Source organism: Salvelinus namaycush, chromosome 15 (genome assembly GCF_016432855.1).
Source record: "Salvelinus namaycush isolate Seneca chromosome 15, SaNama_1.0, whole genome shotgun sequence".
In the NCBI taxonomy this organism is placed as follows: domain Eukaryota; kingdom Metazoa; phylum Chordata; class Actinopteri; order Salmoniformes; family Salmonidae; genus Salvelinus; species Salvelinus namaycush.
Window position 1 is genome coordinate 3879276 of NC_052321.1, and position 26551 is coordinate 3905826.

Sequence of the window (26551 nt, forward strand, 5' to 3'; positions counted from 1 at the left end):
GATCTCCTGGGCTTTCTTCTCAGACTTGGCCAGAAGCTCGTCTTTGGTGTCCAGATTCTCCTGCAGCCTATTGTGAAGATCATTCAGCTGCCTACTCAGCTCAATCTCTTTGGTCTGGGCTAAACTGATGAAACTCTCCAGCTCCTTTTGGAGTTCCTGGTTCTTTGCGACCAACGCGTCCATCTCTTCCTTACGGACACTCTCTAGCAGCTCCCTCTCTTTCACCAGGTCCTGGGTGATGGTCTCTCGCTCTTGTTCTCTGGTTTCCTGCAGAACTCTCCTCTGCTCTTCAGCTTTCTGAAGGGCTTCCTCCATTTCCGCATCCCATTTGGTTTTCTGCTCGGCGTGGTTGTCGGTGAGTGCCTTCAGCTCGCTCTGATAGTGCTTCTCCAGGTTGGAAACGTCGGTTTGGAAGCGCTCTGCGACGGCGTCCTGGTCGCCTGAGAACCGGGCCTCCACCTCCCTGATTTTCTGGGAAAAGTGGCTCTCTAGTTCTTTCCTGTACATGGTTAATCAGCAAGAGTTATGGACCACAGTTCCCACACCCTCAGAAATACTCACCTAAATCTACTTCCATAGCATAGCTGTAGTTACAATTGTCAAGTGGTTCATTACATTAAGTAAATATGATTAAGGTTTTCATGGACAATGCTGGGACCATTTAAGGACAGAAATCTTACGCTGATTTCATAACAGTTAAGCTGTCTTACCTTTCCTCAGCGATATCCTCTCGCAGTTTATCCAGCAGACCGCTGAGCTGTTCCCTCTCCTCGCTGTGTTTGGCACTCAGTTCCTGCACAGCCTGTCTGTGGGCCTCCTCCAGGCGCTCCTTCTCCTCCTCCATCATCTGCTCCAGCCTCTTCTCCACCTCCTCCTTCTCCCCCGCAAGCCTCTCCCTGTCCTCCTGCAGCTGCTCCTGGAGCATGCCCTCATAGTCCTCCTCCAGCTGGAGTCTCTCCCTGTCCCAGTCCTCCCTGAGCCTCCTCTCCACCTCCTCCTGCTGCTCCTGCTGCTTCAGCTTCTCCTCCGCCAACCGGGTGAGGAGAGTCTCCTCCAGACACTCCTTGAGCTGAACTTGTTCCAGCTCCCACTGCTCAGTGAGCCGTATCTCCCTACCGTCCTGCTCCTTGACTAGACGTAACATCTCCTCCTCTAACACGGTCTGGAGCGACTCGTTACTCTGCTCATCCAGCTGAGCCTTCTCCCTCTCCCACTCCTCCGTGAGTCGCATCTCTAGCTCCTCTCGCTCTGCCTGAAACTTCAAACTCACCTCCTCTATTCTAGCCTTCATCGCCTCCTCGTGGCTCTGCTGTAACTCCCTCTTCTCCCTCTCCCACTCCTCTAACAGTTTCCTCTCCACCTTCTCCAGCTCCTCCTGTAGCTTTCCCTTCTCTTCTTCCAGCCTGACCTGAAGGATGCTGTCGTGCTGCACGTCCAGCTTGTTGAGTTCCAAGGCGTGAAGTTTCCTCAGCTCCTGCATCTCTGTGTCCAGGCCCAACTCAGCCTTCGCTTGTTGGACTTTCAGCTGCTCCTCCAGGTCTGAAACCTGGATGCGGGACTCCAGGAGCTCCTGTCTCAGGCTGCTCACCTAATAGAATAATAAATATTTGTATATTTACACTTATTTTTTAACCAGGTAAGTTGACTGAGAACACATTCTCATTTACAGCGACAACCTGGGGAATAGTTACAGTTGAAGTTGGAAGTTTACATACACCTTACACGGAACCCAAACTGTCTGCGCGCGTGCGTCATAGAACATACAGTTATTTTGTCCCCCCCCCCACACCCCCCCACACCATAGAACATACAGTTATTTTGTCCCCCCCCCCACACCAAACGCAAGTTAAAATATCAAAACAAACTCTGAACCAATTACATTAATTTGGGGACAGGTCGAAAAGCATTAAACATTTATGGCAATTTAGCTAGCTAGCTAGCTTGCACTTGCTAGCTAATTTGTCCTATTTAGCTAGCTTGCAGTTGCTAGCTAATTTGTCCTGGGATATAAACATTGAGTTGTTTATTTACCTGAAATGCACAAGGTCCTCTACTCCGACAATTAATCCACACATAAAACGGTCAAGCGAATCGTTTCTAGTCATCTCTCCTCATTCTAGGCTTTTTCTTCTCTTGACTTAATATTGCCGATTGGCAACTTTCATAAATTAGGTGCATTACCGCCACGACCTCATTCGTCTTTCAGTCACCTACGTGGGTATAACCAATGAGGAGATGGCACGTGGGTACCTGCTTCTATAAACCAATGAGGAGATGGGAGAGGCAGGACTTGCAGCGCGATCTGCGTCAGAAATAGAACTGACTTCTATTTTAGCCATTGGCAACGCAGACGCTCCTTGGCGCGCGTGAGCAGTGTGGGTGCAATAATTGAATAATATAGATTTCAAAATGTATTTTGCAACGCTCGCGCATGCGTAGTCAGCCTGTTTGCCAAATACATTTAAACTCAGTTTTTCACAATTCCTGACATTTAATCCTAGTAAAAATTCCCTCTCTTAGGTCAGTTAGGATCACCACTTTATTTTAAGAATGTGAAATGTCAGAATAATAGTAGAGAGAATGATTTATTTCAGATTTTATTTCTTTCATCACATTCCCAGTAGGTCAGAAGTTTACATACACTCAATTAGTATTTGGTAGCATTGCCTTTAAATTGTTTAACTTGGGTCAAATGTTTCGGGTAGCCTTCCACAAGCTTCCCACAATAAGTTGTGTGAATTTTGGACTATTCCTCCTGACAGAGCTGGTGTAACTGAGTCAGGTTTGTAGGCCTCCTTGCTCGCACACGCTTTTTCAGTTCTGCCCACAATTTTTCTATAGGATTGAGGTCAAGGCTTTGTGATGGCCACTCCAATACCTTGACTTTGTTGTCCTTAAGCCATTTTGCCACAACTTTGGAAGTATGCTTGGGGTCATTGTCCATTTGGAAGACCCATTTGCCACCAAGCTTTAACTTCCTAACTGATGTCTTGAGATGTTGCTTCAATATATCCACACCATTTTCCTCTTTCCTCATGATGCCATCTATTTTGTGAAGTGCACAAGTCCCTCCTTCAGCAAAGCACCACCACAACATGATGCTGCCACCCCCATGCTTCACGGTTAGGATGGTGTTCTTCGGCTTGCAATCCTCCCCCTTTTTCCTCCAAACATGACAATGGTCATTATGGCCAAACAGTTCTATTTTTGTTTCATTACATTTACATTTTAGTCATTTAGCAGACGCTCTTATCCAGAGCGACTTACAGTAGAGTGCATACATTCTTTTATTACATACATTTTTATTACATTTTACATACTGAGACAAGGATATCCCTACCGGCCAAACCCTCCCTAACCCGGACGACGCTATGCCAATTGTGCGTCGCCCCACGGACCTCCCGGTTGCGGCCGGCTGCGACAGAGCCTGGGCGCGAACCCAGAGACTCTGGTGGCGCAGCTAGCACTGCGATGCAGTGCCCTAGACCACTGCGCCACCCGGGAGGTAGGTGGCGCAGTGGTCTAGTTCATCAGACCAAAGGACATTTCTCCAAAAAGTACAATCTTTGTCCCCATGTGCAGTTGCAAAACGTAGTCTGGATTTTTTATGGCGGTTTTGGAGCAGTGGTTTCTTCCTCGCTGAGCGGCCTTTCAGGTTATGTCGATATAGGATTCGTTTTACTGTGGATATAGATACTTTTGTACCTGTTTTCTCCAGCATCTTCACAAGGTCATTTGCTGTTGTTCTGGGATTGATTTGCACTTTTCACATCAAAGTAAGTTAATCTCTAGGAGACAGATCGCATCTCCTTCCTGAGCGGTATGACAGCTACGTGGTCCCATGGTGTTTATACTTGCGTACTATTGTTTGTACAGATGAACGTGGTACCTTCAGGCGTTTGAAAATTGCTCCCATGGATGAACCAGACTTGTGGAGGTCTACATTTATTTTTTCAGGGGTATTGGCTGATTTCTTTTGATTTTTCCATGATGTCAAGCAAAGAGGCACTGAGTTTGAAGGTAGGCCTTGAAATACATCCACAGGTACACCTCCAATTGACTCAAATTATGTCAATTAGCCTATCAGAAGCTTCTAAAGCCATGACATAATTTTCTGGAATTTCCCAAGCTGTTTTAAGGCACAGTCAATTGAGTGTATGTAAACTTCTGACCCACTGGAATTGTGATACAGTGAATTATAAGTAAAATAATCTGTCTGTCAACAAAAATCTTGGAAAAATTACTTGTGTCATGCACAAAGTAGATGTCCTAACCGACTTGCCAAAACTATAGTTTGTTAACAAGAAATTTGTGGAGTGGTTGAAAAATGAGTTTTAATGACTCCAACCTAAGTGTATGTAAACTTCCGACTTCAACTGTATATGGCTGAGGGGGAATCGAACCCACGACCCTGGCATTTTTAGCTCCATAACTTTACCAACTGAGCCACTCACCTCTTCCTCCTGGTGCTCCAGCTCCTCCTTCACCCCAGCCTGTCTCTGCTCTAGACCGGCTCGCTCCTCCTCAGCATTCTCTAGTTGGGCCTGGAGCTCCAGGGCTCGGTTCTGGATGATGGACATCTCCCCTCGTAGTGCCTGGAATTATTGATTTTGTTATTAAAGTATATTGTATCTTCAGGATGCCCAGTTCATATGACCTTATAAAAACAGTGTATTCATGACTCAAATATTTAATTTACAGTGTGTTATAAACTGTACTAGCAAAATAAATAATCATACATGTGCACACACCTGGATCTCCTCCAGGTACTGCAGGGACAAGGCTACCTTCTGGGCCTCCAGGTCGGCTTTCTGCTCCTCCACCTTCTGGTCAAACTCACTCACCTGCAATGACATGGGGGAAATTAAATGTAGATAAATCAGATCCGTCTCTGGGACAAAAAAACACGGCACAGTGTGGTCCAACGGTTAGAGCCGCTGTCCTCGGCACCCATCTATGCCATAGTCAGCATGGGTTTGACTCCGACCCACAGCCCTATGACTCTACCTCCCACTATCATCCTTGTCTTCTACTACTACTACTACTACGGTCCAATCTAAAATCACAAACAATACGAAAGGAGTGAGACTGCCCCATCTAGCTACATCAAATCTCTGAGAAGGTAAACATGACATGGTTTAGGAATACGGTTGAAACACTGCTAGATATGAATCTGTCACCTTGCTCTCCAGCTGTGCCTGTAGGTCATTCATCTCTAAGAGGTGCTTCTCTTTAAGCTGCTCCAGCATCATCTCGGCCTCCAGGCTCATGTTGAACAACGGCTGGCCCTCTTCTGAGCCTAGACCTGGAGACACTCAAATCAATCACATTTTATTTTATAAAGCCCCTTTTTTTAAATATCAGCAGTTGTCACAAAGTGCTTTACAGATTTACCAGCCTAAAAACACCAAAGACTAGCCAATTTAGAAGCAGAATCACAGCACCACCAGAGGTCTCGTCACAGTCCCCAAGTCGAGAACAAACTATGGGAATTACATTGCATTTGACTGGCCAGAATCACTGATCTACATATCACCTTGCATCCCAAATAAATATTCATTACGTGATCAAGATTATGGATTCTCCATCTTGCCTTGCTCAAACAGAACCCCCCTAAACACTATATTGGATGAGGATGGGATATGGGCATGAAGATATGACAGTGACTATATTATATTCCTTCTTACAGTGCTACTTACCACCAGGGCCTATGGGGCTGACGTTTGGGATGGAACCTATGTTGTGCTCTATTTCTGCCTCCGCATTGCCCGTTGGAGTTTTAGGTGGGGTATCTGTAAAGCTCGTTGGAGTTTTAGGCGGGGGTATCTGTAGAGCTTGTTGGAGTTTTAGGCAGGGTATCTGTAAAGCTCGTTGGAGTTTTAGGCAGGGTATCTGTAGAGCTTGTTGGAGTTTTAGGCAGGGTATCTGTAAAGCTCGTTGGAGTTTTAGGCAGGGTATCTGTAAAGCTCGTTGGGAGTTTTAGGCGGGGGTATCTGTAAAGCCCGTTGGAGTTTTAGGCAGGGTATCTGTAGAGCTTGTTGGAGTTTTAGGCGGTGTATCTGTAAAGCTCATTGGAGTTTTAGGCAGGGTATCTGTAAAGCTCATTGGAGTTTTAGGCGGTGTATCTGTAAAGCTCTTTGGAGTTTTAGGCTGGGTATCTCTTAAGCTCGTTGGAGTTTTAGGCTGGGTATCTGTAAAGCCCGTTGGAGTTTTAGGCAGGGTATCTGTAAAGCCCGTTGGAGTTTTAGGCTGGGTATCTTTAAAGCCCGTTGGAGTTTTAGGCAGGGTATCTGTAAAGCTCGTTGGAGTTTTAGGCAGGGTATCTGTAAAGCCCGTTGGAGTTTTAGGCAGGGTATCTGTAAAGCCCGTTGGAGTTTTAGGCTGGGTATCTGTAAAGCCCTTTGGAGTTTTAGGCAGGGTATCTGTAAAGCCCGTTGGAGTTTTAGGCAGGGTATCTGTAAAGCCCGTTGGAGTTTTAGGCAGGGTATCTGTAAAGCCCGTTGGAGTTTTAGGCAGGGTATCTGTAAAGCTCGTTGGAGTTTTAGGCGGGGGTATCTGTAAAGCCCTTTGTGAAAACTGATGATACGAAAAGGGCTTTATAAAATCCATTTGATTAAATAATTTGTATGTACCTGGGTCTGACTCCATGCCAGGACTCTTACTCTCCAGGTCCTCAGAGAGAGAGGGTTTGAGACAGGGCTGAGAGGTGCGGCCCAGGTTGTGGTACTCCTGCAGCTCTGCTTGAAGCTCATCGATGCGATCCTGCAGCTCCTGTCACATTCACCACAAATCAAAACAGAAAGATTAGTATCTAAAACAGGTCATTTATCTTTGGAAGTGCACTCTGTCCGAAACAGTTAACACGTGGCTACAGTTAGTTGGATTGATTTGATTTGTTCCAGTGAGAACTATTACCTGGCACTGCACCGTGTGTGTGTGTGTGTGTGTGTTGTTTTTGCACTAACTCTTGCACTGACTCTATGCACACACACACACACACACACACACACACACACACACACACACACACACACACACACACACACACACACACACACACACACACACACACACACACACACACACACACACACACACACACACACACACACTGGACTCTACCCCCCCACACACACACACTGACACCCCAAAACACACACATATTCACCACATACACTGCTGCTACGGTATCTATCCTGTTGCCTAGTTACTTTATCCCTACCTATATGTACATAGCTACCTCAATTACCTCGTACGCCTGCACATTGACTCTGTACCGGTACTCCATGTATATAGCTACCTCAATTACCTCGTACGCCTGCACATTGACTCTGTACAGGTACTCCATGTACATAGCTACCTCAATTACCTCGTACGCCTGCACATTGACTCTGTACCGGTACTCCATGTACATAGCTACCTCAATTACCTCGTACGCCTGCACATTGACTCTGTACCGGTACTCCATGTACATAGCTACCTCAATTACCTCGTACGCCTGCACATTGACTCTGTACCGGTACTCCATGTACATAGCTACCTCAATTACCTCGTACGCCTGCACATTGACTCTGTACCGGTACTCCATGTACATAGCTACCTCAATTACCTCGTACGCCTGCACATTGACTCTGTACAGGTACTCCATGTATATAGCTACCTCAATTACCTCGTACGCCTGCACATTGACTCTGTACCGGTACTCCATGTATATAGCTACCTCAATTACCTCGTACGCCTGCACATTGACTCTGTACCGGTACTCCATGTACATAGCTACCTCAATTACCTCGTACGCCTGCACATTGACTCGGTACAGGTACTCCATGTATATAGCCATGTTATTACCTCGTACTCCTGCACATTGACTCTGTACCGGTACTCCATGTATATAGCCATGCTATTACCTCGTACGCCTGCACATTGACTCTGTACCGGTACTCCATGTATATAGCCATGCTATTACCTCGTACTCCTGCACATTGACTCTGTACCGGTACTCCATGTATATAGCCATGTTATTACCTCGTACCCCTGCACATTGACTCGGTACAGGTACTCCATGTATATAGCCATGTTATTACCTCGTACCCCTGCACATTGACTCGGTACAGGTACTCCATGTATATAGCCATGTTATTACCTCGTACTCCTGCACATTGACTCTGTACCGGTACTCCCTGATAGACATGTTATTTTTACTCATTATTCACAGTGTATTTATTCCTCGTCACTATTTCCCATTTCATAAAAATAAAAAAAATCTTTACCTGCATTGTTGGAAAAGGACCCGTAAGTCAGCATTTCACTGTTTAAGTGTACACCTGTTGTTAAACCAAGCATGTGACGAATTCGATTTGATGTGTGTGTTCTCAGTAAGCGTTCTCACCCGACACTGTTCCTCATAGCTAATGCGTAGCCGTCTGAGACTCTCCTCCTGTAGGAAGAACTCAGCACTGCCCAGGTCCAGATCCCCAAACTGAGCCAAACAGAACCAACACCAAGGGGAGTTTCTTAGGGACAGATACTTTAGATAGATTCTCATTCATATATCAAATCAAATGTATTTATAAAGCCCTTCTTACATCAGCTGATATCACAAAGTGCTGTACAGAAACCCAGCCTAAAACCTCCAAAACAGCAAGCAATGCAGGTGTAGAAGTACCTGTATAGCAATTAGCCAGTAATGAATCTCTCCAGATTATTGCTGATGAACACAGCAGTATATAGCACTTATATATGTGCATATATGTATATATATATGTATATATATATATAAATATGAAATGAGATTAATGTGGATTATTAAGTATTATTACGTATTAATGTGGATTATTACGTATTGCTGGTCAGAAGACGCTATAGCCTTTTAGACTTTTGTTTTGTCTGAAAGTTAATATATTGATACTGTGGAAGAAAATGGTGTTTCACCTTTTCCTTCAGGATGTTATCCAGGTTCCTCTGCAGTTTGCTGACCTGGTTTTCTGCCTCTACCAGTTTCTCAGTGCTGTCCAGCAGCTCCATTTCCAGACGCCTACTCTCCTGAGGGTGAAGGTTAGAGTTGGGGGTTTAGAGTTACGGTTAGGGTTGGGGTTAGGGTTAGTTAGGGTTGGAGGTTAAAGTTAGGGTTGGAGTTAGAGTTGGGGGGTTAGGGTTGGAGGTTCAAGTTAGAGTTGGGGTTGGAGGTTAAAGTCGAGGTTAGAGGTTAAAGTTAGGGTTAGGGTTGGAGGTTCAAGTTAGAGTTGGGGTTGGAGGTTAAAGTCGAGGTTAGAGATTAAAGTTAGGGTTAGGGTTGGAGGTTCAAGTTAGAGTTGAGGTTAAAGTCGAGGTTAGAGATTAAAGTTAGGGTTAGGGTTGGAGGTTCAAGTTAGAGTTGGGGTTGGAGGTTAAAGTTGGGGTTAGAGGTTAAAGTTAGGGTTGGAGGTTCAAGTTAGAGTTGGGGTTGGAGGTTAAAGTCGAGGTTAGAGATTAAAGTTAGGGTTAGGGTTGGAGGTTCAAGTTAGAGTTAGGGTTGGAGGTTCAAGTTAGAGTTGGGGTTGGAGGTTAAAGTTGGGGTTGGAGGTTAAGTTAGGGTTAGGGTTGGGGGTTAAAGTCGGGGTTAGAGGTTAAAGTCGAGGTTAGAGGTTAAAGTTAGGGTTAGGGTTGGAGGTTCAAGTTAGAGTTGGGGTTGGAGGTTAAAGTTGGGGTTGGAGGTTAAGTTAGGGTTAGGGGTTAAAGTCGGGGTTAGAGGTTAAAGTCGAGGTTAGAGGTTAAAGTTAGGGTTGGAGGTTAAAGTTGGGTTTAGGGTTGGGGGTTAAAGTCGGGGTTGGAGGTTAAATTGGGGTTAGGGTTGGGGGTTAAAGTCGGGATTAGAGATTAAAGTCGAGGATAGAGGTTAAAGTTAGGGTTGGAGGTTAAAGTTGGGGTTGGGGGTTAAGTTAGGGTTAGGGTTGGGGGTTAAAGTCGGGGTTAGAGGTTAAAGTCGAGGTTAGAGGTTAAAGTTAGGGTTGGAGGTTAAAGTTGGGTTTAGGGTTGGGGGTTAAAGTCGGGGTTGGAGGTTAAGTTGGGGTTAGGGTTGGGGGTTAAAGTCGGGATTAGAGGTTAAAGTCGAGGATAGAGGTTAAAGTTAGGGTTGGAGGTTAAAGTTGGGGGTTAAAGTCGGGGTTGGAGGTTAAGTTGGGGGTAGGGTTGGGGGTTAAAGTCGGGTTAGAGGTTAAAGTCGAGGTTAGAGGTTAAAGTTAGGGTTAGAGGTTAAAGTCGGGGTTAGAGGTTAAAGTCGAGGTTAGAGGTTAAAGTTAGGGTTAGAGGTTAAAGTCGAGGTTAGAGGTTAAAGTTAGGGTTAGAGGTTAAAGTCGAGGTTAGAGGTTAAAGTTAGGGTTAGAGGTTAAAGTCGAGGTTAGATGTTAAAGTTAGGGTTAGAGGTTAAAGTTAGGGTTAGAGGTTAAAGTTAGGGTTAGAGGTTAAAGTCGGGGTTAGGGTTAGAGGTTAAAGTTAGGGTTAGAGGTTAAAGTCGGGGTTAGGGTTAGAGGTTAAAGTTAGGGTTAGAGGTTAAAGTCGGGGTTAGGGTTAGAGGTTAAAGTTAGGGTTAGAGGTTAAAGTCGGGGTTAGGGTTAGAGGTTAAAGTTAGGGTTAGAGGTTAAAGTCGGGGTTAGGGTTAGAGGTTAAAGTTAGGGTTAGAGGTTAAAGTTAGGGTTAGAGGTTAGAAGTTAAAGTCGGGGTTAGGGAGACAGATCACCAGTTTCTCAGTGCTGTTCAGCAGCTCTACACTGAGGATACCTAACAGGAACACCGTCATAATATTGAGTTGCCCCCCCCCCCCCCTTTTGCCCTCAGAACAGCCTCAATTTGTCAGGGCATGGACGCTACAAGGTGTCGAAAGTGTTCCACAGGGATGCTGGCCCATGTTGACTCCAATGCTTCCCACAGGTGTGTCAAGATGGCTGGATGTCCTTTGCGCGGTGGACTATTCTTGATACACACGGGGAAACTGTTGAGCGTGAACACCCCAGCAGCGTTGCAGCACTTGACAAAAAACGGTACGCCTGGCACCTACTACCATACCCCGTTCAAAGGCACTTCAATATATATATTTTTCTTTCATTCATCGTCTGAATGACACACATACACAATCCATGTCTTCTTCAATGGTATGACGGCGTTCGCAACAATTAAAATTTGTAACCTTTATTTAACTAGGCAAGTCAGTTAAGAACAAATTCTTATTTACAATGACGGCCTACCGGGGAACAGTGGGTTAACTGCCTTGTTCAGGAGCAGAACAACAGATTTTTACCTTGTCAGCTCGGGGATTCAATCATGCAACCTTTCGGTTACTGGCCCAACACTCTAACCACTAGGCTACTAAAGTCTGGGGTGGTCTGTGTTAGTTACCGTGACAGTGAGTGACAGGTGGTCTGTGTTAGTTACCGTGACAGTGAGTGACAGGTGGTCTGTGTTAGTTACCTTGACAGTGAGTGACAGGTGGTCTGTGTTAGTTACCTTGACAGTGAGTGAGAGGTGGTCTGTGTTAGTTACCTTGACAGTGAGTGAGAGGTGGTCTGTGTTAGTTACCTTGACAGTGAGTGACAGGTGGTCTGTGTTAGTTACCATGACAGTGAGTGAGAGGTGGTCTGTGTTAGTTACCATGACAGTGAGTGAGAGGTGGTCTGTGTTAGTTACCGTGACAGTGAGTGAGAGGTGGTCTGTGTTAGTTACCTTGACAGTGAGTGAGAGGTGGTCTGTGTTAGTTACCGTGACAGTGAGTGAGAGGTGGTAGTTACCGTGACAGTGAGTGAGAGGTGGTCTGTGTTAGTTACCTTGACAGTGAGTGAGAGGTGGTCTGTGTTAGTTACCGTGACAGTGAGTGAGAGGTGGTCTGTGTTAGTTACCGTGACAGTGAGTGAGTGAGAGGTGGTCTGTGTTAGTTACCGTGACAGTGAGTGAGTGACAGGTGGTCTGTGTTAGTTACCGTGACAGTGAGTGAGTGAGAGGTGGTCTGTGTTAGTTACCTTGACAGTGAGTGAGAGGTGGTCTGTGTTAGTTACCGTGACAGTGAGTGAGAGGTGGTCTGTGTTAGTTACCTTGACAGTGAGTGAGAGGTGGTCTGTGTTAGTTACCTTGACAGTGAGTGAGAGGTGGTCTGTGTTAGTTACCGTGACAGTGAGTGAGTGAGAGGTGGTCTGTGTTAGTTACCTTGACAGTGAGTGACAGGTGGTCTGTGTTAGTTACCTTGACAGTGAGTGAGAGGTGGTCTGTGTTAGTTACCTTGACAGTGGGTGAGAGGTGGTCTGTGTTAGTTACCTTGACAGTGAGTGAGAGGTGGTCTGTGTTAGTTACCGTGACAGTGAGTGAGTGAGAGGTGGTCTGTGTTAGTTACCGTGACAGTGAGTGAGAGGTGGTCTGTGTTAGTTACCTTGACAGTGAGTGACAGGTGGTCTGTGTTAGTTACCGTGACAGTGAGTGAGAGGTGGTCTGTGTTAGTTACCTTGAGAGTGAGTGAGAGGTGGTCTGTGTTAGTTACCTTGACAGTGAGTGACAGGTGGTCTGTGTTAGTTACCTTGACAGTGAGTGACAGGTGGTCTGTGTTAGTTACCGTGACAGTGAGTGACAGGTGGTCTGTGTTAGTTACCTTGACAGTGAGTGACAGGTGGTCTGTGTTAGTTACCGTGACAGTGAGTGACAGGTGGTCTGTGTTAGTTACCGTGACAGTGAGTGAGAGGTGGTCTGTGTTAGTTACCTTGACAGTGAGTGAGAGGTGGTCTGTGTTAGTTACCTTGACAGTGAGTGAGAGGTGGTCTGTATTAGTTACCTTGACAGTGAGTGACAGGTGGTCTGTGTTAGTTACCTTGACAGTGAGTGAGAGGTGGTCTGTGTTAGTTACCGTGACAGTGAGTGAGAGGTGGTCTGTGTTAGTTACCTTGACAGTGAGTGAGAGGTGGTCTGTGTTAGTTACCTTGACAGTGAGTGACAGGTGGTCTGTGTTAGTTACCTTGACAGTGAGTGAGAGGTGGTCTGTGTTAGTTACCGTGACAGTGAGTGACAGGTGGTCTGTGTTAGTTACCTTGACAGTGAGTGACAGGTGGTCTCTGAGGAAGGTCTCGTCATCTCTGAGCTTCTCCATCTCTGTCTCTAGTTTCTCTCTCTGCAGACCAGTCTGCTGCTGTATCTGGTCCATCTCTTTAATGAGCTCTGACCGGACAGACACCAGCTTCTCCCTGTGTTCCTGCTCCAGCTTCCTACAACACAGACACACACACAGGAGTCAATTCTAGTCGATTCAATGCAATTTATCCCCTCTATTTTTCCCCAGAGGCAATTGTTAGTTTACAAGGCACAAGCCCATAGAATAGGGGAAGGTCATAGGCAGAACAGAGGAGGAGAAAAGTGAGGGATTAGAAGCGATAAAAGGAGGGAACGATGAGGTGATGAGGTCATTCATACATTCAATGGCAGAGCTATGCTATGTGTGTGTGTGTGTGTGTGTGTGTGTGTGTTACCTCAGGTTGAGGTCATTCATACGTTCAATGGCAGAGCTGTGCTATGTGTGTGTGTGTGTGTGTGTATGTGTGTTACCTCAGGTTGAGGTCATTCATACGTTCAATGGCAGAGCTGTGCTATGTGTGTGTGTGTGTGTGTGTGTGTGTGTTACCTCAGGTTGAGGTCATTCATATGTTCAATGGCAGAGCTGTGCTATGTGTGTGTGTGTGTGTGTGTGTGTGTGTGTGTGTGTGTGTTACCTCAGGTTGAGGTCATTCATACGTTCAATGGCAGAGCTATGCTATGTGTGTGTGTGTGTGTGTGTGTTACCTCAGGTTGAGGTCATTCATACGTTCAATGGTAGAGCTATGCTGTGTGTGTGTGTGTGTGTGTGTGTGTGTGTGTGTGTGTGTGTGTGTGTGTTACCTCAGGTTGAGGTCATTCATATGTTCAATGACAGAGCTGTGCTATGTGTGTGTGTGTGTGTGTGTGTGTGTGTGTGTGTGTGTGTGTGTGTGTGTGTGTTACCTCAGGTTGAGGTCATTCATGCGTTCAATGGCAGAGCTGTGCTATGTGTGTGTGTGTGTGTGTGTGTGTGTGTGTGTGTGTGTGTGTGTGTGTGTGTGTGTGTGTGTGTGTGTGTGTGTTACCTCAGGTTGAGGTCATTCATGCGTTCAATGGCAGAGCTGTGCTATGTGTGTGTGTGTGTGTGTGTGTGTGTGTGTGTGTGTGTGTGTGTGTGTGTGTGTGTGTGTGTGTGTGTGTGTGTGTGTGTTACCTCAGGTTGAGGTCATTCATGCGTTCGATGGCAGAGTGATGCTCGTCCACCTCAGTAGCCAGCTGGGTTTTTAACTTCTCTGCTTTCTCCAGGTCAGAACGAGTCTTCTCCTTCTCTCGGAGCTCCCGATCGGCACGTTCACTGAAGAACAATCAGCCAGTTAATCAAGTATTTACATGACTGAAATACTATTGTGAATGATACGCACTGACGAGACAGGCTGTAGCAACACTACGAAAAGAGAAAGCGCGTGTTACGGTCACTCTACTACCGCTCCACCCCTCAGGCGTTCAGCGGAGCCGGTTTACCGACCACCGGTCCCGGGATCCGTCATTACGCACACCTGGCATCAATCATTACGCGCATCATGAGGCACACCTGGACTCCATTACCTCACTTATTACCTCCCCTCTTTCCCCAGTCAGTATTGTTTATGTGTTTCATGTCTATACGCTACTCGTGTTTGCTATATTGTTCGATGTTTCTGTTTATTATTAAACTCACCACATGCTTTCCGACTACCAGCGTATACGTTACGCTACAGAAAAACCACTAACACCCTGGCCTTTCTTGAAGTAACACTTGCACTATTCTTGTCCTACTAGCTCTGACTGTTGGTGACTTTGAGGGAAAGTGTACTTACTATGCCTGAGATATGTGGTTATACCACCTAGCTAACTGTAAGTTGCTCTGGATAAGAGCGTCTGCTAAATGACTAAAATGCTGTAAATGTGTGAGTGTGTATATGCATTTCACTCAGACTGTCAGCACCAGTGTAGGTTTCTACTCATAGTTACAGTAGGTATCTGATCTCAGCCTTAAAGCTGGCCAGTAGGTATCTGATCTCAGCCTTAAAGCTGGCAAGTAGGTATCTGATCTCAGCCTTAAAGCTGCCCAGTAGGTATCTGATCTCAGCCTTAAAGCTGGCCAGTAGGTATCTGATCTCAGCCTTAAAGCTGGCCAGTAGGTATCTGATCTCAGCCTTAAAGCTGGCCAGTAGGTACTGATCTCAGCTTTAAAGCTGGCCAGTAGGTATCTGATCTCAGCCTTAAAGCTGGCCAGTAGGTACTGATCTCAGCCTTAAAGCTGGCCAGTAGGTATCTGATCTCAGCTTTAAAGCTGGCCAGTAGGTATCTGATCTCAGCCTTAAAGCTGGCCAGTAGGTATCTGATCTCAGCTTTAAAGCTGGCCAGTAGGTATCTGATCTCAGCCTTAAAGCTGGCCAGTAGGTATCTGATCTCAGCCTTAAAGCTGGCCAGTAGGTACTGATCTCAGCTTTAAAGCTGGCCAGTAGGTATCTGATCTCAGCCTTAAAGCTGGCCAGTAGGTACTGATCTCAGCCTTAAAGCTGGCCAGTAGGTATCTGATCTCAGCTTTAAAGCTGGCCAGTAGGTATCTGATCTCAGCCTTAAAGCTGGCCAGTAGGTATCTGATCTCAGCTTTAAAGCTGGCCAGTAGGTATCTGATCTCAGCCTTAAAGCTGGCCAGTAGGTATCTGATCTCAGCCTTAAAGCTGGCCAGTAGGTTTCTCCTCATACTCACAGTAGGTATCTGATCTCAGCCTTAAATCTGGTCGGTATCTGATCTCAGCCTTAAAGCTGGCCAGTAGGTATCCGATCCAGCCTTAAAGCTTGGCAGTAGGTTTCTGATGTCAGCCTTAATGCTGGCCAGTAGGTACTGATATCAGCCTTAATGCTGGCCAGCAGGTATCTGATCTCAGCCTTAATGCTGGCCAGTAGGTTTCTGATCTCAGCCTTAAAGCTGGGCAGTAGGTACTGATCTCAGCCTTAAAGCTGGCCAGTAGGTATCTTATCCCAGCCTTAAATCTGGCCGGTAGGTATCTGATCTCAGCCTTAAATCTGGCCGGTATCTGATCTCAGCTTTAAAGCTGGCCAGTAGGTATCTGATCTCAGCCTTAAAGCTGGCCAGTAGGTATCTGATCGCAGCCTTAAAGCTGGCCAGTAGGTATCTGATCTCAGCCTTAAAGCTGGCCAGTAGGTTTCTGATGTCAGCCTTAATGCTGGCCAGTAGGTATCTGATCTCAGCCTTAAAGCTGTCCAGTAGGTATCTGATCTCAGCCTTAAAGCTGGCCAGTAGGTATCTGATCTCAGCTTTAAAGCTGGCCAGTAGGTTTCTGATGTCAGCCTTAAAGCTGACCAGTAGGTATCTGATCTCAGCCTTAAAGCTGGCCAGTAGGTATCTTATCTCAGCCTTAACTCTGGCCGGTATCTGATCTCAGCTTTAAAGCTGGCCAGTAGGTATCTGATCTCAGCTTTAAAGCTGGCCAGTAGGTATCTGATCTCAGCTTTAAAGCTGGCCAGTAGGTATCTGATCTCAGCTTTAAAGCTGGCCAGTAGGTATCTGATCTCAGCCTTAAAGCTGGCCAGTAGCTATCTGATCTCAGCTTTAAAGCTGGCCAGTAGGTATCTGATCTCAGCCTTAAATCTGGTCGGTATCTGATCTCAGCCTTAAAGCTGGCCAGTAGGTTTCTGATCTCAGCCTTAAAGCTGGCCAGTAGGTATCTGATCTCAGCCTTAAAGCTGGCCAGTAGGTATCTGATCTCAGCCTTAAAGCTGGCCAGTAGATATCTGATCTCAGCCTTAAAGCTGGCCAGTAGGTATCGGATCTCAGCCTTAAAGCTGGCCAGTAGGTTTCTCCTCATACTCACAGAAGGTATCTGATCTCAGCCTTAAAGCTGGCCAGTGCAGCCTGGTGGATCCCATTCTTAGTCATGAGGAGCTCGTTCTCCAGAGCCACAGTCAGCTCCCTGAGGTTCACTTTGCCCTCCAGGTCAAAATCCAAGGCCTACAGCACAAACATAGAAAGAGACACATACACAGTGTCAACATCTCAAGCCTCCCTGCCTCTCTACCTCCCTGCCTCTCTACCTCCCTGCCTCTCTCTTTATGTCGCACCCTGATCTGTTTCACCTGTCTTGTGATTGTCTCCACCCCCTCCAGGTGTCGCTTATTATCCCTGGTGTATATATCCCTGTGTTTCCTGTCTCTCTGTGCCAGTGTATTTATCCCTGTGTTTCCTGTCTCTCTGTGCCAGTGTATTTATCCCTGTATTCCTGTCTCTCTGTGCCAGTGTATTTATCCCTGTGTTTCCTGTCTCTCTGTACCAGTGTATTTATCCCTGTATTTCCTGTCTCTCTGTGCCAGTGTATTTATCCCTGTATTTCCTGTCTCTCTGTGCCAGTGTATTTATCCCTGTGTTTCCTGTCTCTCTGTGCCAGTGTATTTATCCCTGTGTTTCCTGTCTCTCTGTGCCAGTGTATTTATCCCTGTGTTTCCTGTCTCTCTGTGCCAGTGTATTTATCCCTGTGTTTCCTGTCTCTCTGTGCCAGTGTATTTATCCCTGTGTTTCCTGTCTCTCTGTGCCAGTGTATTTATCCCTGTGTTTCCTGTCTCTCTGTACCAGTGTATTTATTCCTGTGTTTCCTGTCTCTCTGTACCAGTGTATTTATCCCTGTGTTTCCTGTCTCTCTGGGCCAGTGTATTTATCCCTGTGTTTCCTGTCTCTCTGTGCCAGTGTATTTATCCCTGTGTTTCCTGTCTCTCTGTGCCAGTGTATTTATCCCTGTGTTTCCTGTCTCTCTGTGCCAGTTCGTCTTGTATGTTTTTCAAGTCAACCAGTGTTTTCCCGTACTCCTGCTTCTATTCTCTTTTGCTAGTCCTCCCGGTTTTTGACCCTTGCCTGTTTTATGGACTCCGTACCCGCCTGCCTGACCATACTGCCTGCCCTGACCTCGAGCCTGCCTGCAACTCTGTACCTCCTGGACTCTGAACTGGTTTTGACCTTTTGCCTGTCCACGACCAGTCTCTTGCCTACCCCTTTTGGATTGTTAAATAAATATCAAGACTCAAACGATCTGCCTCCTGTGTCTGCATCTGGGTCTCGCCTTGTCCTCTTATACTCTACCTTTCTCTCTACCTCTACCTACCTCCCTCCCTTTTGACCTCCCTCCCTTTCTACCTTTCTCTCTACCTCTACCTACCTCCCTCCCTTTTGACCTCCCTCCCTTTCGACCTTCCTCCCTTTCTACCTTTCTCTCTACCTCTACCTACCTCCCTCCCTTTTGACCTCCCTCCCTTTCGACCTTCCTCCCTCTCTCTCTACCTACCTCCCTCCCTTTTGACCTCCCTCCCTTTCGACCTTCCTCCCTTTCTACCTTTCTCTCTACCTCTACCTACCTCCCTCCCTTTTGACCTCCCTCCCTTTCGACCTTCCTCCCTTTTTACCTTCCTCCCTCTCTCTCTACCTACCTCCCTCCCTTTTGACTTTCCTCCCTTTTTACCTCCCTCTCTACCTCCCTCCAGAATGAGAGGTAAAATATGATCACCTGTAGTATCTCGGTGGTGTTCTCGACGCCCTCCTCCATCCAGGCATCCAGGACGTCCTCAGCAGGAGCGGACCCTGTCCCATCGTCCAGAGTGGAGAACAGACGCATCCCGATGGTGCTCGTCATAGCGCTGGTTCTACGGCCCGTCTCATCGAATGGCTGCAAGGAGAGATGGGGAACACCTCATAAATATTACCAGATACTACAGCAAGATACTGTATGTGTACCTGTCATTGCATTGGTGTGTGGCAGTATCTATTTTAATTGTCTAATACATGCATTCATTCACTTGTTAGTACATTCATTCAATAATTGATTCATTAATGTGTTAGTTCATTCATTCACTAATTGATTCATTAATTTGTTAGTTCATTCATTCAATAATTGATTCATTAATTTGTTAGTTCATTCATTCACTAATTGATTCATTAATTTGTTAGTTCATTCATTCACTAATTGATTCATTAATTTGTTGGTTCATTCATTCACTAATTGATTCATTAATTTGTTGGTTCATTCATTCACTAATTGATTCATTAATTTGTTAGTTCATTCATTCACTAATTGATTCATTAATTTGTTAGTTCATTCATTCACTAATTGATTCATTAATTTGTTAGTTCATTCATTCACTAATTGATTCATTAATTTGTTAGTTCATTCATTCACTAATTGATTCATTAATTTGTTAGTTCATTCATTCACTAATTCATTCATTAATTTGTTAGGTCATTCATTCACTAATTGATTCATTAATTTGTTAGGTCATTCATTCACTAATTGATTCACTAATTTGTTAGTTCATTCATTCACTAATTGATTCATTAATTTGTTAGTTCATTCATTCACTAATTGATTCATTAATTTGTTAGTTCATTCATTCACTAATTGATTCATTAATTTGTTAGTTCATTCATTCACTAATTCATTCATTAACTTGTTAGTTCATTCATTCACTAATTCATTCATTAATTTGTTAGGTCATTCATTCACTAATTGATTCATTAATTCGTTAGGTCATTCATTCACTAATTGATTCATTAATTTGTTAGGTCATTCATTCACTAATTGATTCACTAATTTGTTAGTTCATTCATTCACTAATTGATTCATTAATTTGTTAGGTCATTCATTCATTCAATCCTTCATCCCTCCATGTATTAATTCAAGAGTGACTCTAAACAGGAAATATTGTAACGCCGTTCCCAGCATGTAAAAAAAAAAAAATGTAAATCAGGAATTTTGTTAAGAAATCACTAAAATGTGGTAGCGATGTCGAGCTTTGACATGAGAACTAGAGACCTAAAATGGTGAGCTTCCATGTACCTGTGAGGAGTGTAGTCTTTTGAGCTGTCTGTAAGGTGTGGAGGCAGACGGGGTGGGGGGCTTGGCGTGGTTCAGGACCCAGGAAGTAAACGCCTGAACGCTCATGATCTCATCACCACTTAGAACCTGGAGGACATCCTCCGTCACCTGGAGACAAAACAACAATCAGAAACATTTCCCAGCATCTACTCACTCTCAAACCTCCACTTGGGGCTATGTCCAAAATAGCACCCTATTCCCTATCTAATGCACTATAGGAAATAGGTTACATAGTCAGCCGGTCCTAATTAGCTCCCTTACCCTTTCTCCTCGGCTTTAACCCTTCAATGTTTTCCGATCTAAAGGGAACCGGATAGATATCAGCAGTGTAGTGGTAGAGCTTCCACCATATTGCTAACACCTTACAGATCAGAGCTTCCACCATATTGCTAACACCTTACAGATCAGAGCTTCCACCATACTGCTAACACCTTACAGATCAGAGCTTCCACCATATTGCTAACACCTTACAGATCAGACCTGCTTCCACCATATTGCTTCCACCTTACAGATCAGACCTGCTTCCACCATATTGGTTCCAGCTTATAGATCAGACCTGCTTCCACCACATTGCTTCCACCTTACAGATCAGACCTGCTTCCACCATATTGCGTCCACCTTACAGATCAGACCTGCTTCCACCATATTGCTTCCACCTTACAGATCAGACATGCTTCCAACATATTGCTTCCACCTTACAGATCAGACCTGCTTCCACCATATTGCTTCCACCTTACAGATCAGACCTGCTTCCAACATATTGCTTCCACCTTACAGATCAGAACTGCTTCCAACATATTGCTTCCACCTTACAGATCAGACCTGCTTCCACCATATTGCTTCCACCTTACAGATCAGACCTGCTTCCAACATATTGCTTCCACCTTACAGATCAGACCTGCTTCCAACATATTGCTTCCACCTTACAGATCAGACCTGCTTCCAACATATTGCTTCCACCTTACAGATCAGACCTGCTTCCACCATATTGCTTCCACCTTACAGATCAGACCTGCTTCCAACATATTGCTTCCACCTTACAGATCAGACCTGCTTCCACCACATTGCTTCCACCTTACAGATCAGACCTGCTTCCACCATATTGCTTCCACCTTACAGATCAGACCTGCTTCCACCACATTGCTTCCACCTTACAGATCAGACCTGCTTCCACCATATTGCTTCCACCTTACAGATCAGACCTGCATCCAACATATTGCTTCCACCTTACAGATCAGACCTGCTTCCAACATATTGCTTCCACCTTACAGATCGGCAAACATGGAAGGATTAGGGCCAAGAGGATGGGGTAAGAAGTAAATTGGGACCAGCTGAGTCCAAAATGAACTTTGGTTGAATCCAAAATGGCACCCTAATCCACACTATAAAGATAAGGGTACCATTACAGTCTCTTTCCTCACCTCCAGGCCCAGGTGGTCACAGAGAGCCAGTAGCTCATGGTGGCTGGCACATCCATCCCAGGGCATAGCCAGCTCCTCGCAGGCCTCCCGAAACCTCTCCTCCAGGTGGTCTGAGAGGGGTGTGATAGAGACCCGCGGGGTGGAGGGTTCATCAGGGTTCCACAGGTGCAGCTGGCCTACACACACACACACACACACACACACACACACACACACACACACACACACACACACACACACACACACACACACACACACACACACACACACACACACACACACACACACACACACACACACACACACACACTGATAAGACTTGACTTAAGACCCTGGCTCCCTGATCATAGGCGTTGAATGTCCTCCATCTCACTCCTATGATCAGGGTCAGGTCTACTTTGTTTTCATGTATTTATGTTCTCCCTAATTTCAGGAATATCCAAATTGGTAGGTACAGTCTTGTCCCGTCGCTGCAACTCCCGTACGGACTCGGGGAGAGGCGAGGGTCGAGAGCTGTGCGTCCTCCGAAACACGACCCTGCCAAGCCGCACCGCTTCTTGACACACTGCTCGCTTAAACCGTAAGCCAGCCACACCAATGTGTCGGAGGAAACACCGTACAGGCTGGCGACCGAAGTCAGGTTTCCCGGTCGTGGCTGGCTGTGACACAGCCTGGGATCGAACCTGGGTCTGTAGTGACGCCTTAGACCGCTTGATAATGGAGATTCAGTTTACGTTCTAAACTCAAATGGAATTGACCCCAAAGCTGACTATGATGAATGGCTATCTAGTGAAAGTGGTGAGTATCAAATAAAAAAATAAATGTTTTGTCACAAGTACAGCACACAGCAGGTGTAAAGAGTAGAGTGAAACGCTGACCTGTAAGCTTTTCCTTAAATGCAGTAACTTTACAATAAATGCAGTAACTTTACAATAAATACAGTAACTTTACAATAAATGCAACAACTTTACAATAAATTCAGTAACTTTACAATAAATTCTGTAACTTTACAATAAATACAGTAACTCTACAATATATACAAACACTTTATAATAAACACAGTAACTCTGCATTTATTGTAAAGTGTTTGTATTTATTGTAAACACTTTACAATAAATGCAGTAACTTTACAATAAATGCAATAACTTTATCGTAACTTTACACCCACCTTCTGCCTCGTACTCTTCCGTTCCGCTTTCATGAGCATTCCAGCGCTGTTGAAGGAGGAAACAACAGAATTAGTAAAACCACCGCGTTAAAACACCCAGACAAGACAACCTACTTTGTCGTGTGCTAGTCAGCAGTCTTCAAAACGTTGCTCTCTCTGTGGGGGGATAGAAGCAGGCAGGGTGTCCAACCAATAGGACAACAGAGCTATTGTGACGGCAGAGGCCCCTCTGATGGTCAAAGGTGAAGCTAGAGACGGTAAACCATAACAGAGAATTAAAGAGAGAGAGACCGATCCCAAGCTGATTAAAACCCTCACAGTTGTCTTACTATGTTTCTCTCTCTCTCTCTCACCCTCTTTTTTTCAGTCTTTTTCGTAATCTATTTTAAGGACAATTCTCCAAGAGAGCCTATATTGACAAAAAAATAACGTTACATTTTGACTTGCACAATCTACATCATAGATGCTGCATCACAAAAAATACAACATCACTTTTTACAAACTAAAAGAGTCAAATCGGCTTTTATAATAAATATGATAAATAGCAGAAATAATAATCCCCAAGTTCCTATTTCTTGTGTTTGTCTGAAGAGTGAGACGAGGAAGGAGGTTATTGGAGCGTAGTGATCTATTGCGCTGCAGCCCAGGGACAGTAATCAGGCGTCCAAGACATCTATCGCCTGGGAGGGAAACACAGTGAAGGAATGAAGAACAGATGGTTCACTATACAACTCTCTATTCCATCACTGGGTATATAGGCATCTGTGAGGGAAAGGGTGGAGCTCATTGTTCCTCTGGAGTCAAGAACAGGTGGTTAGCTCTACAACTCTCTATTCCATCACTGGGTATATAGGCATCTGTGAGGGAAAGGGTGGAGCTCATTGTTCCTCTGCCAGACCCCTAAAAAAGCCCCTCCCACATCAGGAAGAGGCCCCTGACCCTTCCCCATCTGCTGGTGCACCAGGCTGGAGGCTGGGGATTGTTCACCCCAAATGGCACACAGGGCTCTGGTGAAAACTAGTGCACTATGTAGGATGAAAGGTAGTGCCCTATGTAGGATGAAAGGTAGTGCCCTATGTAGGATGAAAAGTAGTGCACTATGTAGGATGAAAAGTAGTGCACTATGTAGAATGAAAGGTAGTGCCCTATGTAGGATGAAAAGTAGTGCCCTATGTAGGATGAAAGGTGGTGCACTATGTAGAATGAAAAGTAGTGCACTATGTAGGATGAAAAGTAGTGTACTATGTAGAATGAAAGGTAGTGCACCATTTCTGTATTGACCTTGCTTTGTGCACAGGGGCATTGTCATGCTGAAACAGAAAAGGGCCTTCCCCAAACTGTTGCCACAAAGTTGGAAGCACATAATCATCTAGAATGTCATTGTATGCTGTAGTGTTATGATTTCCCTTCACTGGAACTAAGGTGCCCGAACCATGAAAAACAGCCCCAGACCATTATTCCTCCACCACCAAACTTTACAGTTGGCACAATGCATTGTGGCAGGTAGCGTTCTCCTGACATCCGCCAAACCCAGATTCGTCCATCGGACTGCCAGATGGTGAAGTGTGATTCATCACTCCAGAGAACGCATTTCCACGCTTGGCCTTGCGCATGGTGATCTTAGGCTTGTGTGTGGCTGCCCGTCCATGGAAACCCATTTCATGAAGCTCCAGACGAACAGTTCTTGAGGCAGTTTGGAACTCGGTAGCAACTGAGGACAGGCGATTTTTACGCGCTACGACCTTCAGCGGTTCCATTCTGTGAGCCTGTGTGGCCTTCGCTGCTGATCCGATGTTACTCCTTGACGTTTCCACTTCACAATAACAGCACTTACAGTTGACCGGGGGGGGCAGCTCTAGCAGAGAAGGAATTTGACGAAACTGACTTGTTGGGTAATGGTGTCCTCCTATGACGGTGCCACGTTGAAAGTCACTGAGCTCTTCAGTAAGGCCATTCTACTGACAATGTTTGTCTATGGAGATTGCATGGCCGTGTGCTCGATTTTATACACTTGTCAGCAACGGGTGACAAGCCTGAAATAGACGAACCTACTAATTTGAAGGGCTGTTCACATCCGGCTGTATATCTAGTGTTAGATCAGGATCAACCTTGTCATCAGGCAGCTTAAACCAGCACATTCTATAATGCTACCAAGAGATAAGATCTTCCCTAGCCCCTGGTCCCAGATCAGTTTGTGCCTTCTAACCAACTCCTACAGTCATTGTCACGCACCACTGGCAAAACAACACAAACAGATCTGGGACCAGGTAGATTATCCAGGGTGAAACTAGAAGATCAAGCAGCTGACCAGGGTTACAGCAGCACATATTCTAACATTATAACAACCTAATAGGTTCATCCTCTCCCATGACTCTCTCCCCATCTCTCTCTCTCTCCTCTCCCATGACTCTCTCCCCATCTCAGTCTCTCCTCCTCCTCCTCCTCCATCTCTCTCTCTCTCCTCTCCCATGACTCTCTCCCCATCTCAGTCTCTCCTCCTCCTCCTCCATCTCTCTCTCTCTCCTCTCCCCATCTCTCTCTCTCCTCTCTCCTCTCTCCATCTCTCTCTCTCTCCTCTCCCATGACTCTCTCCCCATCTCTCTCTCTCTCCTCTCCCATGACTCTCTCCCCATCTCAGTCTCTCCTCCTCCTCCTCCTCCATCTCTCTCTCTCTCCTCTCCCATGACTCTCTCCCCATCTCAGTCTCTCCTCCTCCTCCTCCTCCATCTCTCTCTCTCTCCTCTCCCCATCTCTCTCTCTCCTCTCTCCTCTCTCCATCTCTCTCTCTCTCCTCTCCCATGACTCTCTCCCCATCTCTCTCTCTCTCCTCTCCCATGACTCTCTCCCCATCTCTCTCTCTCTCTCTCCTCTCCCATGACTCTCCCCATCTCTCTCTCTCCTCTCCCATGACTCTCTCTCCCATGACTCTCTCCTCCTCATCCATGACTCTCTCTCCTCCTCATCCATGACTCTCTCTCCTCCTCATCCATGACTCTCTCTCCTCCTCATCCATGACTCTCTCTCGCCCTCTCTACTCTCCTCCAAGACTCTCTCTCTCGGTCCCCCCCCCCCCCCCCACCCCTTAATTCTTTGCCAGCTGAAATCCCTGGCCTGTTTCAACATGAAGATGTGGAGGGGGATAAAACACTGTCGTTGCCTTGACCACCACAACACTGGCAGCATAGTGAGCACACACACACACACACACACACACACACACACACACACACACACACACACACACACACACACACACACACACACACACACACACACACACACACACACACACACACAGCAAGGTTCAAAGTACCCTGGTTCCTATTCCGTGTACATACAGTAATATATTAGAGGCAATCATGTCCTGATGCTATTGCTAACATTTATTTTTATTTAACCTTAATTTAACTAGGTAAGTCAGTTAAGAACAAATTCTTATTTACACTGACGGCCTACCAGAAGGCAAAAGGCCTCCTGCGGGGACGGGGGCCTGGGATTAAAAATATAAATACAGGCCAAAACATCACGACAATAGAGACACCACAACACTACATAAAGAGAGAACAAAGACAACAACACAACATGGCAGCAACACATGACAACACAACATGGCAGCAACACATGACAACACAACATGGCAGCAACACATGACAACATAGCATGGCAGCAACACATGACAACACAGCATGGCAGCAACACATGACAACACAACATGGCAGCAACACATGACAACATAGCATGGCAGCAACACATGACAACACAGCATGGCAGCAACACAGCATGGCGACAACATGGCAGCAACACATGACAACATAGCATGGTAGCAACACATGACAACATAGCATGGCAGCAACACATGACAACACAGCATGGCAGCAACACATGACAACACAGCATGGCAGCAACACATGACAACACAGCATGGCAGCAACACATGACAACACAGCATGGCAGCAACACAGCATGGCGACAACATGGCAGCAACACATGACAACATAGCATGGTAGCAACACATGACA

At 45.7% G+C, this 26551-nt stretch overlaps 1 protein-coding gene across 1 annotated transcript in view; it reads right to left on the minus strand.

Annotated features, from left to right (window-relative positions):
- Positions 1–26551, minus strand: part of nin (ninein (GSK3B interacting protein)) — a 57558-nt gene that overhangs the window by 17207 nt on the left and 13800 nt on the right. The window contains exons 4-17 of the mRNA XM_039009215.1: positions 22533–22578; positions 21365–21540; positions 19905–20051; positions 18579–18737; positions 16902–17038; positions 14234–14374; positions 13040–13214; positions 8932–9042; positions 8390–8479; positions 6633–6771; positions 5181–5305; positions 4752–4844; positions 4455–4595; positions 711–1588 (exon numbers count right to left, since the gene is read on the minus strand). Of these exons, the coding sequence (XP_038865143.1) occupies positions 711–1588; positions 4455–4595; positions 4752–4844; positions 5181–5305; positions 6633–6771; positions 8390–8479; positions 8932–9042; positions 13040–13214; positions 14234–14374; positions 16902–17038; positions 18579–18737; positions 19905–20051; positions 21365–21540; positions 22533–22578 (2558 nt within the window). The remainder of the gene's footprint in view (positions 1–710; positions 1589–4454; positions 4596–4751; positions 4845–5180; positions 5306–6632; positions 6772–8389; positions 8480–8931; positions 9043–13039; positions 13215–14233; positions 14375–16901; positions 17039–18578; positions 18738–19904; positions 20052–21364; positions 21541–22532; positions 22579–26551) is intronic.